Below are 16,749 nucleotides of genomic sequence, written 5' to 3'. Positions count from 1 at the left end.
TGTATGAGGAAATAAGAGTCAATTGGGACCTTTATTTTCACTGAGTGTTGGTTCCTCCATCCTAATCCCAATTTTCTGCTCCTTCCCTGTACCCTTTAATAATAATACCCTCAATGTATTCTGATCTAACGTTTTTTTCCCTTCAATTGAACAGGTGATTCGAGGCAACAGCATTATTATGCTTGAAGCATTGGAGCGAGTGTAGAAAGGCATGTTTTTGTACCTTCGTGAAGAAAATGGCCATCGAGTTTTGATATTTTATCTTGTAATAATTAAGCTCAGCTCTACGAGTTTGTATGGATGAATTGAAAACAAATACACATCAATATTGTGTGATATTTAATGTAAGTTAACGGCAAGTCACGAAAATCCAATTTGCAAACACCCTTGCAATTAGAAGGATTCAGGGGTATACTGAGATTCAGATTCTGGGGGAGATTAGATGGGTAACTCGATGGGCTCAAGATGGGCTAGATGTCCTGCTTGAAATGACTCATCAAGTCTCAAGAGGACAGGCAGGATGGAAGAATCATAAATTGGTCACTCAATCCACAATTGTTTGTGGACGCTGCTGTGTGCAATTGGCTGCCATGTTTCGCCCACAAAAAAAATAGTCACTACACTTTATGGTCTACTCTGTAAAGCACTTTGGGACATCTTGAAGACGTGATAAAGCGCTATATCAAATGCAAGGATTATTATTTCGTTATTTTTGCATGCAAATTGAGTCATAAAAATTAACGGATTAAAAATGAGGTACTTAATTTTTCTGAGAACAAAGGTCTTCACTATATTTAATAAGTGGGGTGAAAATATCGTGTGAGTTTCTTACCACCATGCCGATAACGTTCTGCTGTCCGCCTTGCGTCATCTCCACAGATTCATCTACTACAAGGTTCATAAAGGGGTCGAATCCTCGCAGAATTCCCTGCACGTGTCTGCCACCATTCAGCTTCACTGAAAACACCAAGTCTGCATTAAAAAGCTGCTCTTTTCAATTCTCCGCCTTTAAGCTCTCGTCTCTATGTAAATATTCATTGCAATCAAATAGTCTTTGATCAAAGCACCGAGGATAACATCCCAATCATAATACTTACATTTGATATAGCGCCTTTCAAGTCAGAACAACATCTCAAAAGCGGGGCAGAGTGTACATTGGGGTAACTGCTGGAGTCTAACCAACCAAAACCACATAGCTTACCATTGATAGCACTGACTTGGAAGCTTTCCTGCTTGTCCAGCTAGGACCCCCCTCCCGTTAGTTAGGGCTTTGGCTGCAGGATTAACAACAGCTGAGGGGGAGGATTCCCGGCCCCAAGTGACTAGTCGGCCCTTCCAGGTCCAGCCGATGAGCTGGGCCGGGCTGTGCTGTCATCAGTACTGTGCTGTGCTGTCATGACCAATAATAAATTGGTCATTTTCAATCTACGACTGTTTGTGGGACATTGCTGTGCGCAATTGGCTGCCGCGTTTGCCCACAAATATACAGTCAATTCACTTTACAGTGTGTTCTGTGAAGCGCTTTGGGACGTCCTCCCGATGTGAAAAGCACTATATCAAATGCAACGATTATTATTATTATATTGCGAACCAGCCTGGCTCAGCAACCAGATGAGAAACCGTCACAGAAGGTGGGTTCGATTCTGACAGGCAAGCATTTCACTTTGAAGCCAGTTCAGCTCCGAGGAGACCTCCCCCACAAGGAGGATAGCCAGCCTGGACGATACGAGTTTCAAGTCCTGAATATGGGGGTGAACCCACAATCTTCTGACTCAGAGGCGAGAGTGCTACCAACTGAGCTCAGCTCACACAAGAATTGACAGGAAAAGATTGCATGCACCATGAAGAATAGGTAAAGAATTCACAGAAATGTCAGGTTTTTCACAATTTTAGATTAGAAAAATAAGATAATTTAACACTCACACGACAGCTTCTTGTCCATGAACCTGGGAATAAACACAGACAAATCAATCAGAACCTCAGGAAGCCTTCAAGAAATGAAGCTCCTTATGAGCTGCGCGGGTACAAAAGAGAAAAATTCTGCAATTTTTCCACGGAATCCGCTAAAACAGACAAAGAGACTATACCCACTGTTTCCTCGGGTTCAGTATCTCAGGCTACCCCCAACCCCCCAGGCTTCTCTGCCCCCCACCCCCCAGGCTTCTCTGCCCCCCACCCCCCAGGCTTCTCTGCCCCCAACCCCCCAGGCTTCTCTGCCCCCCACCACCCCCAGTCCTTTCTGACCCCCACCCCAGTCCAGGCCTCTCTATCCCCCACCCCAGGCCTCCAGCCCCCAACACACCCATCGCTACCCAATGGGCCTCTACTCTCCCAACCCCCAGGCCTCTACTTGGCCTTCCCGCTGTACCCCACCCCAGGCCTCTAACCCCCCCCGGCCTGCCCCCCTCTATACACTCACACCCCCGCAGCCTTTACCCCCCTCAGGCCTGAAGCCTCGGCCTCACTTTTTAAGCTCTGGCGGATGCGCTTTGCTCATCGTGGCTCCCGCTTCTCTCCGCGCAGACTCAGTGACGCCTCCTCTCCGCGCAGACTCAGTGACGCCTCCTCTCCGCGCAGACTCAGTGACGCCTCCTCTCCGCGCAGACTCAGTGACGCCTCCTCTCTGCGCAGACTCAGTGACGCCTCTCCGCGCAGACTGTGACGCCTTCTCTTCGCGCAGACTCAGCAGCTCCTTCGCTCTGCGCAGGCGCACTACCTCCTACCTCCACTGCTCACCCTCGTCACGTGACCGGGGCCTCACTGTGTCCTTGTTCTGTGATCCACGTGGAAACCCATCACCATCATCATCATCATCTTCATCATCAAAATAAATCCTGGCATTTCATGCAGTGTCTTATCACCTCTTCGAGACGTCTCAAAGCGCTTCACGGAATATACTGGAAAGTGTAGTGAAAGTGTAGTGACTGTATTTCGTCGACGAAACGCAGCAGCCAATTGCGCCCAACGACGTCCCCACAAACAGTGGGTTCAGGGACCATTTTTTCTATTATTTAGGTTTTCAAGATCCTCATCCTCACCTATAAGGCCATTCCCAGCCTCGCTCCCTCCTACTTCTCTGACCTACTGTCCCCCCACGTACCCCCCGTACCCTCCGTTCCTCCGGCTCCGGTCTGCTCCACGTCCCCCGCCCCAACCGCCCGACCATCGGTGGCCTTCAGCCTCTCAGCCCCGAGGCTCTGGAACTCCATCCCCAGTGCCTTCGCCGCCTCCTCCCTTTCCTCCTTCAAGGCCGGTCTCAAGACCTTTCTCTTTGACTTTCAGCCTTTAGCTCCGCTCTCGACTCTCTACCCCCTCCTCGCTCCCTCCCTTCCCTCCCCTCACCCTGACCATTTCCCCCTCCTCGCTCCCTCCCTTCCCTCCCCTCACCCTGACCATCTCCCCCTCCTCGCTCTCTCCCTTCCCTCCCCTCACCCTGACCATTTCCCCCTCCTCGCTCCCTCCCTTCCCTCCCCTCACCCTGACCATTTCCCCCCTCCTCGCTCCCTCCCTTCCCTCCCCTCACCCTGACCATCTCCCCCCTCCTCGCTCTCTCCCTTCCCTCCCCTCACCCTGACCATTTCCCCCCTCCTCGCTCCCTCCCTTCCCTCCCCTCACCCTGACCATTTCCCCCCTCCTCGCTCCCTCCCTTCCTCCCCTCACCCTGACCATTTCCCCCCTCCTCGCTCCCTCCCTTCTCTCCCCTCACCCTGACCATTTCCCCCTCCTCGCTCCCTCCCTTCCCTCCCTCACCCTAACCATTTCCCCCTCTTCGCTCCCTCCCTTCCCTCCCTCACCCTAACCATTTCCCCCTCCTCGCTCCCTCCCTTCCCTCCCCTCACCCTAACCATTTCCCCCCTCTTCGCTCCCTCCCTTCCCTCCCCCTAACCATTTCCCCCAATGCTCGGGTCCCGATCCAACTGTCCAGTGCCTTGGGACATCCTCCCGACGTGAAAGGTGCTCTATAAATGGAATCTTGTTGTTGTAATGTTGAGGGATTATTACCCCGCAAAAGCGATCAGCCAATCGACTAACAACTGGGTTCCTAATTACTGCTGATAAACGGGCGTGACCCAACTGTGCAGCGCCTTGGGACGTCCTCCTGATGTGAAAGGCGCTCTATAAATGGAATCTTGTTGTTGTTGTTGTGTGTGCGGAGTAAGGAAACTTGCCCTGCACTACAGCCAATTTCCGCATTAATGACTTTTTTTTAAAGTGAGGAATTTCAAGAAAAACAGTAAAGAGCATCAAAAGTGCAGAACTACTTTTGCCAGGAAACTGAACTTTAATATGAAGATAAAAATCTCAACCCCCAAATTCCACCAGTGCTCAGCCTGGGCGATTATTTTATCTTCAAATTTAACATTGAGGAGAATAATGAAAACTCCTCAAATTTGGTCTTAATTTGGAAGCTGGCTTTCTCAAGAAATGTGCAAAAACCCAACCTCTAAATTAAGACTAGATTCAAGAATTTTCCACAACTTTGCACGATCTTAATTGAGAAAAAACTTTCGGATGTCTGACACACGTGGCAACCCATCACTGTGCTTGAGAGTCTCCAAACCAAGCTGAGAATTCCATGCATCGCACCTGCACACTGAAGCCTCAGAGATAAATTGTTGGAATACAATACAAATCACATCGAGACGACATCCCAATTGGAATTGACGATTGGAATTTAATGTCAGAGGCTAAGACTAGACGATATTTTGGGACCTCATGTTTGTTCATAGTTGTCCTTACCACCACAGAAGCATCTCTGGGTCAAAGTTCAGATTTAAGTTTCTGTTGCAACCCATCCTGGTCGATCCTGTCGAGACGCTGGTACCAGCGATGGAACGAAAGGAGAGCTATGTTCTTGGCAGAAATGGCACTCATTTCCATGGCACTTGCTGCCCATTCAATGGCATTCAGGTAGTAGACGTGATTGTGCAGAATAATGGGTGGGATTGCCACTCTGGAACTGTAGCGAGGATAGGCTGACCATTTGGTCTCGTGCACAGTCGTGTAGGACGTAAACAGTTGACCCAGCTGGTCTTTGGTGAGGGGTTCAGGGGAGAACACTTTCCACACACGAGCTTGAGTGGGCATTTGAGTGGGCAATTCGACTGGATTTGAAGCACTAACACTGAGAAAAAAACCATCAGCGTACTCCATTGTAAGGATGGTCGTGGAACGAAAGTATCTGGGGTCCGGGTAACCAAAATAGGAAGTGTTTAAGCGACCATGGATAAGCGTGCTCACAGTCTGCTGGTATTGGCCAAGGAGATTCTTCCCGGGCAAGGAGAAGTCTTGGAAAGTGATATTGGGCTTCCCGGAGCGCAGTGGGACAGCAATAACCACCACATCATACATGCTGTAATCTGTACCCAACTCAGTTTCATAATTCACCTCGTAAAACATGGAAACTTTGCCTGGAAGCAGAGGATAATAGTTTCAGTTTTGGGGAAAAAACATAACCCTCAAAATGTTGGGAAACATTTTTGGAAAAGGAAAATAGAGTTTCTCTCGGTGTGTGTCCTGAGCGATAACCTCCTGTACAGAATTGGCATTTCATTTAGCACCTTATCACGTCTTTGAGACGTGTCAAAGCGCTTCACAGAATACACTGTAAAGTAAATTGACTGTGTATTCTGTGGGTGAAACGTCGCAGCCAATTGCACACAACAGTGTCCCACAAAGAGTCGTGGATTAAGTGACTAAATTATTACTATTTTTTTTGAAGGGATTATTACCCCCGGAAAAGTGACCTGCCAATCGACTAACAACTGGGTTCCTACTTACTGCTGGTAAACAGAAGGGTGTAAACAAGTAAACAAGGTTGCACTCTCCACCTCTCAAAGCCAGTCAGGAACCTCGGCGTTTTGTTCGACCCTGAGTTGTCCTTTCTCCCTCACATCCGCACCACAACTGGCACCGCCTTCCATCACCTCCGGAACATCGCCAGACTACGGCACTACCTCACCCCTCACGCGGCTGAAACCCTGGTTCACGCCTTTGTCACCTCAAGGCTGGACTATGGGAACTCTCTCCTCGCCGGCCTTCCCGCCACCTCCCTCCACACTGCAGGTCATTCAGAACTCTGCAGCTCGTGTACTGTCCCGCACCAGGCACCGCGACCACATCACTCCCACCCTCGCCCTCACCCTCACCCTCACCCTCGCTCGCCTCCACTGGCTCCCCATCCCCCAGAGGATTGATTTCAAGATCCTCATCCTCACCTACAAGGCCATTCACGGCCTTGCTGCCTCCTACCTCTCCAACCTACTATCCCCTACCTACCCGCCCGTACCCTCCGTTCCTCTGGCTCCGGTCTGCTCCACGTCCCCCGCCCCAACCGCCCTACCATCGGTGGTCGGGCCTTCAGCCTCTCAGCCCCGAGGCTCTGGAACTCCATCCCCCAGTGCCTTCGCCGCTTCCTCCCTTTCCTCCTTCAAGGCCGGTCTCAAAACCTTTCTCTTTGACCGAGCCTTCAGCTCCCCTCTCGACTCTCTTCCCCTCCTCGCTCCCTCCCTTCCCTCCCCTCACCCTGACCATTTCCCCCCTCCTCGCTCCCTCCCTTCCCTCCCCTCACCCTGACCATTTCCCCCCTGCTCGGGTCATGACCCAACTGTGCAGCGCCTTGGGACGTCCTCCTGACGTGAAAGGCGCTTCATAAATGGAATCTTGTTGTTGTTGTGTGGTGTAAGGAAACTTACCCAATGTTTCACCCTGCCCGGGAATCGAACCCAGGTCTCTTACTTGCGAGGCGAGTCTTTAGTCAGCACAAGCTCTCAGTACAAGCTGTTCATTCAATCCCACTGCCTGCCCTATCCAAAATATATGGCAGAGTTTCGCCCATAAAATATACAGTCACTCCACTTTACAGTATTATCCACATACCCCCTCGACTCTACGTTTTGTATACTTGTCTACTTCCCTCTTTAAACCCACAATGGATTCGGCCTCGACCACTTGACTTGTCCTGTAACTAAGTGTCTCTTCCATTTACCTTTGAAGTGGCTTACCATTTCGCTGAGGCCTATTCTTGAAGCCCACTGATGTGACTTTGCCTGTGATGACGTGCGCTTTGGCTGAGTAGAGTAAGCCAGAGCAAACACGCTTATTCCCACCTTCCACCGCCCACAGATCAGAGTCAGAACCTGTCAGAGAAACTGCGCCTGTGGAGAGAACAGAAACTCGCTCTATAAAAACATACATTTTATCTTGTACTGAACAGTAGAACCAGAAGACCAAGTGGAAGCAGAAAATGTTATTTGTTTCAAGAACAAATTATATAGATTTCTGCTAGAAAATAATCTCAGGATAGATACAGTGTATAGTTTAGGACATGAGGTGTCAAGCGACTGCCAAGAGGGTGGAATGTGAACTGGATGGACCTCAGTCTTATACATAAATATAAGTTGTTGGTAATACTGAATATCTTGCACTTACCTACAAAGGCATTGATGTTGACAGTCTGGCCATAGTTGACCCTCATGACTGGAATGACCATCTCATTAATGAACTTCTGGCTGATGCCAGCTTTCTGCAAAGCCTCATCGATGGACTGGTTAGTCATCCCAGCAAACTCGGCACCTCCGAGAGCTTCCAGAAGCTTCTCCACGGTTGTGAAGGAATAGCCATGGGACTGGTATCGATAGATCCTGAACGGAAACATATGCTTTATCCTCTGTCCAACAACAGCAACTGACATTTACACGGTATCTTTCACATCAGGTGGACGTTCCAAGGTACTGAACAGTCGGGGAGCTGCACCCGAGCTGGGGGTTGGGATCAGGAGGGGTGGAGGGTGGGGAGAGGAGGGTAACCGAAGGCTCGATCGAAGAGGAGGGTCTTGAGATGGGCCTTGAAGGAGGCAAGGGAGGGGGTGAGGTGGAGGGACTGCGGGATAGAGTTCCAGTGGGTGGGGGCAGAGAGGCTGAAAGCCCGACCGACGATGGTGGGACGGATGAGGTAGGGATGTGAAGCAGGACTGAACGGAGGGAGTGGACGGGTTGATAGGGGGTTAGGAGGTCGCAGAGATGGGGAGGAGCAAGGCCATGGAGGGCTTTGAAGGTGAGGACCGGGATCTTGAACTGTATCCTCCGGAGTGATTTATCAAGGCAAGTATAAAAGCCAAAGGAAATATTGAGTCTAATTTGTATTTCACTATATATTCTTGAATATCCCCTCAAGGAATAACCTGAGAATTTTGCATTTGATCAAGTCTCTATAATAATAATAGGTCAATCAATCCACGACTGTTTGTGGGGACTCTACACTGCACAATTGTCTGCCGCCTTTCGCCTACAAAACACACAGTGTCTACACTTTACAATATAATCTGTGAAGCGCTTTGAGATGTCTCGAAAATGTGATAAGGTGCTGAATCGAATGCGAGGATGATTATTATAATAATGTTGAGAAGATCTCAAACACTTCACAAATCCTTGGCAGAGTTTCGAGGGGCGATGGCTGAAAGTGTGGCCACCGATGGAGGGCACGAGGGGCAAGCAGGAGGCCAGAGCCAGATCAGCGGAGGCAGCGGGCAGTGGATTTACCTCATGAACCTGTCCAGGATGCCTTCCACCCACATCTGAACACGCAGGAAGTTAAAGCCGTAATACCAGACCATTTTGAGGAAGTTAATGATATACCAGTCGCTTTGTTCGAACACAAACTGACTCCCGTCATACACTGCGAGCAGCTCATCCTGCCCTGAATGTTCCTTCAAACCTGCAGAGATTTTACAATAGGATCATGGAATTTACCAGAATAGCCACAGGAACAGGCGAGACCTCAGTTCAATGACTCACGGAATATATTGTAAAGTGTAGTGACTGTGTGTTTTGTAGACGAAACACGGTAGCCAAAGAACCGCGCCTCCAGCAATGTAGCCTTCCTCCAGCAGTGCAATGGAATGGGAGAGAGCTGGGACTTTGAGCTCAAAATCCCATCACAAAACTTGACATGATAACCTTCGGAATCAGAGCCAAGCCAGACTGACCCACACTTTGTTGAATTTTTATCATTTTGGGAGGAATGGGAGAGTAAGGATTCAGAAAAGAATGAGATCAAATGGACACAAAGGCCTTCATCCAAATCCCTTATGGTTTTGTTTCAATGGAGGTGCAACTTCCTCAGATATAATTCAATTAATTCAATTACAAGATGAGGAAGATAATAAGGATGAGTCCTGTAGCTCAGGGGTTAGAGCACTCGCCTCGCAAGCGAGAGGACCCGGGTTTGATTCCGGGGCGGGTCAGGTCAGGGCAAAATGTTGGGCAAGTTTCCTTACTCCCCCCACAAAATTGGCTGCCACGTTTCTCCCATAAAATATACAGTCACTTCACTTTACAGTATATTCCGTGAAGTGCTTTGAGACGTCTCAAAGACACGATAAGGTATCAAACGCAAGGATTATCATTATTATTTGGCTTTGAACTCACCGAGAACTTTTACAAAATCTTTCATATGTAGATTCAAGGAATGGATTACAGAACCTCCCGTCTCATATTCTCTGCCTCCAAGACTTGCTGTCGCTAATCGCCCTCCGACCTTCTCGCTCTCGTACACATCAATGTTAACCTCTTTTCCAAACTGTTGCCGCATAAAATAGGCTGCTGATGCCCCTCCGATCCCAGCGCCAATGATGGCTGAAAAGACACAAGTTTCCTTACTCCACACACACCTCTGTTTATTCAGCAGTAAGTAGGAACCCACTTGTTAGTCGATTGGGGGATTGATTTTCCGGGAGTAATAATTCCTCCCAAATAATAATAATAATAAATTGGTCACTCAATCCATGACCTGTGCACAAATCCGTGTGTGTGTGACTCTCTCTGTCTGTCGGTATCATGGAGCCCTGTAGCGTTTGGTTAGAGCAGTCGCCTCACAAGCAATAGGCCCCGGGTTCGATTCCCAGGCGGAGCAAATTCTTAGGTAAGTTTCCTTACTCCACACCTCGGTTCACCAGCAGTAAGTAGGAACCCGGTTGTTAGTCGATTGGTGGATTGCTTTCTGGGGGTGATAATCCCTCCCTCGCCCCCTGAAAAATATGGTCACTCAATGCCCGACTGTTTGTGGGGACGTTGCTGTGAGCAATTAATTGTCTGCCCCGTTTCACCCACAAAACATACAGTCAATTCACTCGACAGTGTATCCCACAAAGCGCTTTGAGACACCTCGAAGCTGTGACCAGGCGCTGTTATCAAACCCAAGGATTATTATTAATAGGATTAGTATTTTTTCCTTTCCCTGTAGTTTCTGCCCAAATCGACTGCTTCCTCCATTGCACTGAACCCTTTGGGCGGACTCTGAAAAGCCAATCCCTTCCTTAAAAAATGACTGAGAGAGAGAGACAGAGAGAGAGAGAGAGACAGAGAGAGAGACACAGAGAGAGAGAGACAGAGTTTAAAGCACAATATCAAACCTTGAGTTGAGAAAAGGGGGAAGTTACGGAATTAAGGGGAAGCAGAACCTCGCTCCCCTGTCCCTGTCCCCCTCCCTCTCTCCCTGTTCCTCTCTCTCTGTTCCTCCCTCTCCCCCCCTCCCTCTCTCTCTCTCTCCCTCTCCCCCTCACTCTCTCCCCCTCCCCCCTCTCTCTCCCCCTCCCTATCCCTCTCCCCCTCTCTCTCTTCCTCCCTCCCCCCTCTCTCTCCCCCTCCCTCTCGCTCCACCTCCCCCCTCTGTCTCCCCCTCCCTCTCCCCCTCCCTCTCCCCCCTCACACTCTCCCCTCTCTCCCCCCTCACTCCCCCTTCTCTCTCCCCCTCCCTATCCCTGTCCCTCTCCCCCTCACTCTCTCTCCCTCTCCCCCCTCCCTATCCCTGTCCCTCTCCCCCTCACTCTCTCTCCTCTCCCCCCCTCCCTATCCCTGTCCCTCTCCCCTCCTCTCTCTCCCCCCCCCCTGTCCTCTCTCTCCCCCTCTCTCTCCCCCCCCCCTCTCCCCCCTCTCTCTCTCCCCCCTCTCTTTCTCCCCCTCTCTCTCTTTCTCCCCCCCCCTCTCTCCCCCCCCTCTCTCTCCCCCCCCTCTCTCTCTCCCCCCCCCCCTCCCCCCCCCCCCCTCTCTCCCCCCCTCTCCCCCTCTCTCTGGCGCTGTAACGTTGGTTTACCGATGTTTCCCGGTGGCGGTGCGGGAGCTCCGGGAGAGCACCGACCGCTCAGACACACAGCGCTGAGGAGAAACCACTTGAGATCGCAAACTCTGCCCATTATCGCTCCGACTGCGAATCCTGACTCTAAGTTCCGCCCATTCCCATCGCGTCAGCGGAACCTCCCGGTCCTCACTCCCGACATTGGCTCAAAGTCATCGCAAAGTCCTTTCCCTCATTACAATCCCCTTATAATTGTCATCTGAAGCCCCTCAGGTCCCCAATGTCTGGACCACAAACACGAGGACCTTCTGCTCCAGTCCCACCACTTGGGGGAAAAAATTATTATTGTTGTTGTTGTTGGGAGAGGGGGAAGTCATCTCCTTGGGGTTCCCTTCCCTTTTAACTCTGGAAATCAAAGTCCACAAATCTGTGGTGTGACCCCGGAACACAATATAAAGAACAATAACAATCGTTGCATTTGCTACAGAGCCTTATCGCGCCTTCGAGTTGTCTTCGAAGCGCTTTGAAACGTCTCGAGGGCGCGATACGGCGCTACGTCAAATGCTCAATGTTTGTTATTATCATCTAATGTGTCTCACAGCGCTTCACAGAATAACAACAACAACTTGAACTTCTCTAGCGGCCCTCCACGTAGGGTTGCGGTGGAGCCTGACGGGGTCGGGGGGTCGGGGGGTGGGGGAGAATATACTGTAAAGTGAATTGACTGTATATTCTTGTGGGCGAAACATGGCAGACAATTCCACGCGGCAGCGTCCCACAAACAGTCACGGATTGAGTGGCCGTGTTATATCCTCGCAATAGCAGCGGTGTAGTTTAAGTGGGTTAAACTCCACACGTAAAGCACACTCTGTGACAAAATGGGAATCCTGTAGCTCAGGGGTTAGAGCCCTCGACTCGCAAACCATAGGGCCTGGGTTCGATTCCTGGGCGGGTCAGGTCAGGGCCTTGGGCAAGTTTCCACACGCCTCAGTCAGCCCAGCAGGAAGTAGGAATCCGGTTGTTATTCAGTCGGCGGATTGTGTTTCCAAGGGTAATAATCCCTTCAAAAAAAATGATAAATAAATAATAATTTGGTCACTCAATCCGCGGCTGTTTGTGGGGACGCTGCTGTGCGCAATTTGCTGCCACGTTTCACCCACAAAATATACAGTCAATTCACTTTACAGTGTATCCTGTGAAGCGCTTTGAGACGGCTCGAAGACCTGATGAGGCGCGGTATCAAGTGCCAGAATTATTATTATTATTTTATTATTATTATAAATTGCCCTTTGGAACCCAGTGAACCTCGTGTGCTATTGCCTCAGCCATTCTGGCCATATTTTGCAGGGAAAGGGCACAAGATGGCGCTCAACACTAGAGCATAAGATTCTGTGATGACTCAACCCTTCCCTTTGAGAAGCCAAATTGTTAATTGGCAGCATTTCCTATCATCGGCAGAAGAGGACGCTGTGGGTTCATGGGCACCACCACCACCAACACATTGCATTTATACAGCGCCTTTCACGTCGGGAGGACATCGTAAGGCGCTGGCAGGAATAGGCCATTCAGCCCCTCAAGCCTGTTCCGCCATTCCATACGATCATGGCTGACCTGTACCTCAACTCCAATTACCTGCCTTTGCCCCATAATCCCTTGATCTCTGGAACTCCATCCCGCGGTCCCTCCGTCTCGCCCCCCTCCCTCGCCACCTTCCAAACCCATCTCAGGACCCTCCTCTTCGACCGTGCTTTCAATCTCTCTGCTTCCCCCCCTGCCCTCCCCCCTCCCCCACCCCGACCCTCAGCTCGGGTCCGTAACTCTGTCTGTTCAGCGCCTTGAGACGTCCTCCCAACATGAAAGGCACTATATGAATGTTATTTTGTTATTGTTGTTGTTGATCCCCTGACCTAAAAAACATCCACCCACCTCCGTCTGGACGATGTGAATGGATCCAGCCATAATCCACAGCCTTTTGAGGAGAGAGAATCAGATTCCCACTCCCCTTTGGGTGAAAAAGCCCCTGATTTCATTTCTAAATGGCATGGCTCTAAGTTAAGATGATGCCCCCCCTGTTCCGGTTCCCCCCACTCTCCAGAGGAAATAGTTTCTCTGTAATTCTCTGTAATTATAATAAGGATTATCACTTATTTATTATCTATCACCTATCAGGAGAGAAGCTGTGATCTTAACTTTGCGGAGCACCAAAAAAGTGGAGTTCTCTAGCTCAGGGGTTAGAGCACTCGCCTCGCAAGCGAGAGGACCCGGGCGGGTCAGGGCAAAATGTTAGCCAAGTTTCCTTACTTCGCACACACGCCTCTGTTTACCTAGCAGTAAGTAGGAACCCAGTTAACAATTGTTGGATCACCTTTCCAGGGGTAATAATTGCTTTTAAAAAAGTAGATAAATAATAATAAATTGCTCACTCAACCCACGGCTGTTTGTGGGGACGCTGCTGTGCGCAATCGGATGCCATGTTTCGCCCACAAAATATACAGTCAATTCACTTTACAGTGTATCTCATGAAGTGCTTTGAGACGTCTTGAAGACGTGATAAGGCGCTGTATCAATTGCAAGGATTATTTTATTATCAGAAGATGGTGTGTTCAATATTTACTGATCTGTCACCTTGTATGACTGGTATAAACAGCTTCTAATTCACAAGTGTGTAGATGGATTAGCAATAGATTTTCGACTCTGTGAGCATTAAATATGTTGCGTAGTTCCAGGAAAGTGAGTAATTATGGGATAATTTGTAGCCCCTTATCAACTTTCTTGGAATGCAAACCTGTTTTTGAGGCTGAAATCATCCTATTACTGGCTACAATTAGTCAGAAAAAAATGACCATTATTTATCTGACTTCCTTTCCAATGTACAAGATTGTTCTGAATGATAAGGAGCTGAACTGCTGAGAGAATAAATAGTGTTTGCTTTAACAAGCACTCTCACACTCTTTTACTCCCTCTCCCTCACACGCTCTCTCTCTGTGTCTCTCTTTCTCTCTCGTGTTCTCTCACACTTGCTCCCTCCCAATTTCTCTTTTCCACTCCCTCTACCTCTCCCAATCTCTCTCTCTCTCTCACGTCCTAATCATAAGCCATAACTACTCCAGTTACTCCTCCTAGTTCAAAAAGGTCATTTGGTTCATGGCTGTTTGTGGGACATGCTATCACGTTCATCTATAAATACAGTCACAACCACTTCGCTGTAAATCCTGTGAAGCACTTTGGTACGTTCCTCTAACAGTCCCTCCACTTGGCTCCCTCCCTCTTCCTTGCCTCCTTCAAGGATTGTCTCAAAACTCTCCTCTTCGATCGCGCCTTCCGTCTCCCTCCTACCCTACTTACCCTCCCTGCCCTCCACCCCTCCCTGATCCCAGCTCCCGCTGCCCAACTCGGGTACAAATCCCTGACTGTCCAGTACCTTGGGACATCCTCCCGACGTGAAAGGCCCTGTGGAAATGTCATTTGTTGTTGTTGTTGAGTCAGAATGTTGTGGGGCTTGAACTCACAATGTTCTGATTCAGTAGAGAGAGTGCTACTACTGAGCCAGGCTGACCACAAAACCAGGATAGATAAGAACAATAATCCTTGCATTTGATCCAGTGCCTCATCACGTCTTCGAGACATCTCAAAGCGCTTCATGGGATACACTATAAAGTGCGGTGACTATATATTTTGTAGGAGAAATGTGGAAGCCAATTGCGTACAGCAGTGTCTCCCCACAAACAGTTGTGGATTGAGTGACCAGATTATTATTATTATAATAATTATTTTCACCCAGAGATCTTACACTGGCAACAACAACAACAACAACAACAAGATTCCATTTATAGAGCACCTTTCACGTCGGGAGGACGTCCCAAGGCGCTGCACAGTTGGGTCAGGACCCGAGCAGTGGGGAAATGGTCAGGGTGAGGGGAGGGAAGGGAGGGAGTGAGGAGGGGGGAAATGGTCAGGGTCAGGGGAGGGAAGTGAGGGAGCGAGGAAGGGGTAGAGAGTCGAGAGGGGAGCTGAAGGTATGGTCAAAGAGAAAGGTTTTGAGACCGTCCTTGAAGGAGGAAAGGGAGGAAGCGGCGAAGGCACTGGGGATAGAGTTCCAGAGCCTCGGGGCTGAGAGGCTGAAGGCCACCGATGGTAGGGCGGTTGGGGCAGGGGATGTGGAGCAGACCGAAGTCAGAGGAATGGAGGGTACGGGCAGGTAAGTAGAGGGATAGTAGGTCGGAGAGGTAGGAGGGAGCGAGGCCGTGAATGGCCTTGTAGGTGAGGATGAGGATCTTGAATTCGATCCTATGGGGGATGGGGAGCCAGTGGAGGCGAGCGAGGGTGAGGGCGAGGGTGGGAGTGAGGGCGAGGGTGGGAGTGTGTGTTGCCGGAGGGGGACAGTACACGAGCTGCAGAGTTCTGAATGACCTGCAGTGTGGAGGGAGGTGGCGGGAAGGCCGACGAGGAGAGAGTTCCCATAGTCTCTCGTCCAGGACTCGATGTTGGACAGACAGCTGTCAGGACATCGGGGGTCGTGGAGTTGAGGGTAGAGGAGGAAAGGTAGAGTTGGGTGTCATCCGCATACATGTGGAAGTTAACCCCATGTCTGCGGATGATGTCACCACAGGGGGAGCATATAGAGGGTGAAGAGGAGGGGACCGAGGACAGAGCCCTGAGGGACACCGCACGAGACAGTGCGGGGGGTGGAGGAAAAGCCATTCGTGGAAACAAAGTGAAGACGGTGGGAGAGGTACGACCTAAACCACTCAAGGACAGGGCCTTGAAGGTTGAGGTGGGAGGACAAGCGGTGGAGGAGGATAGCGTGGTCGACCGTATCGAATGCTGCCGATAGGTCGAGGAGGACGAGGAGGCAGAGGGAGCCCTGGTCACAGATGGTCAGGATGTCATTGGTGACCTTGACCAGGGCAGTTTCTGTGCTATGGGCAGCACGGAAACCCGACTGAAGGGGTTCGAGTAATGAATGGGTGGAGAGGAAAGAGCGCAGCTGGGAGGCGACAACTCGTTCCAGGACCTTGGACAGGAAGGGGAGGTTGGAGATGGGCCGGTAGCTTGATAGCTGCGACGCATCAAGGGAGGGTTTTTTCAAGGTGGGAGTGATGGTGGCAGTTTTTAAGGGAATGGGAACAGAGCCAGAGGAGAGGGACAGGTTGACAATGTCTGTGATATGTGGGGCAAGGAGGTGGAGCTGGGAGATAAGGAGTGGAGTGGGGATGGGGTCAAGGGAGCAGGTGGTGGGTTTCAGGGATAGGATGAGTTTGGTGACAGAGGGTGGGGAAACGGGTACGAAAGTGTGTAGGGGAGGATGGGTATGAGTCGGAGTGGGAGGGAGGGGGTGGGGAGTTGGTGGATGTTGGAGGGGAAGTGACCGCGGAGCAAATTCCCTTGATTTTGGATTCAAGGAAATCCAGCATCTCCTCGCAGTGAAGGTTGGAGGAGATGACCTGCGCGGGGTGGCGGGGGGGACGGAGGAGTCGGGATGTGGTAGAAAACAGTAGCCTGGGGTTGTTCTTCGCCTCCAGGATTATCCTGGAGTAGAAGGACGACTTGGCCGAGGCTAGAGTGGAGCGGTAGATTTTGAGGAGGTCCAGCCAGATTTGTCGGTGGACCGTTAGGCCAGATTTGAGGCGGAGGTGCGTTCAGCGGCCCGCACCTGGCTCTGCAGTGAGCGGAGGT

The 16,749-nt window shown here is 50.4% G+C and overlaps 3 protein-coding genes across 3 annotated transcripts in view; 1 reads left to right on the top strand and 2 right to left on the bottom strand.

Annotated features, from left to right (window-relative positions):
- LOC103190255 (adhesion G protein-coupled receptor A2) overlaps positions 1-205 on the top strand; it is a 38,374-nt gene extending 38,169 nt beyond the window's left edge. The window contains exon 10 of the mRNA XM_042344412.1: positions 155-205. Coding sequence (XP_042200346.1) covers positions 155-205 — 51 coding nt within the window. The remainder of the gene's footprint in view (positions 1-154) is intronic.
- Positions 206-832: 627 nt separating this feature from the next.
- On the bottom strand, positions 833-2,637 carry snrpg (small nuclear ribonucleoprotein polypeptide G; the record flags this gene model as incomplete). The annotated part of the gene is given in 3 exon segments (XM_042344538.1): positions 833-957; positions 1,924-1,946; positions 2,466-2,637. Coding segments are annotated over 3 exon segments (180 nt in total), but the record flags the coding sequence as incomplete, so codon positions are not given.
- A 1,625-nt stretch (positions 2,638-4,262) lies between these two features.
- pcyox1 (prenylcysteine oxidase 1) lies at positions 4,263-11,393 on the bottom strand. The gene is made up of 6 exons (XM_007910974.2): positions 11,092-11,393; positions 9,429-9,635; positions 8,541-8,715; positions 7,432-7,643; positions 7,005-7,157; positions 4,263-5,411 (listed from the first exon to the last, which is right to left on the bottom strand). Exons 1-6 carry the CDS (start codon positions 11,189-11,191, stop codon positions 4,762-4,764), a joined length of 1,497 nt encoding a protein of 498 aa, XP_007909165.1. The 5' UTR covers positions 11,192-11,393; the 3' UTR covers positions 4,263-4,761.
- Positions 11,394-16,749: the final 5,356 nt, after the last annotated feature.

This window comes from Callorhinchus milii, unplaced genomic scaffold, assembly GCF_018977255.1.
Source record: "Callorhinchus milii isolate IMCB2004 unplaced genomic scaffold, IMCB_Cmil_1.0 Scaffold28, whole genome shotgun sequence".
Lineage (NCBI taxonomy): Eukaryota > Metazoa > Chordata > Chondrichthyes > Chimaeriformes > Callorhinchidae > Callorhinchus > Callorhinchus milii.
The sequence above is the reverse complement of the archived record's forward strand: the minus strand, read 5'-3'. Positions and strand labels throughout refer to the sequence as shown.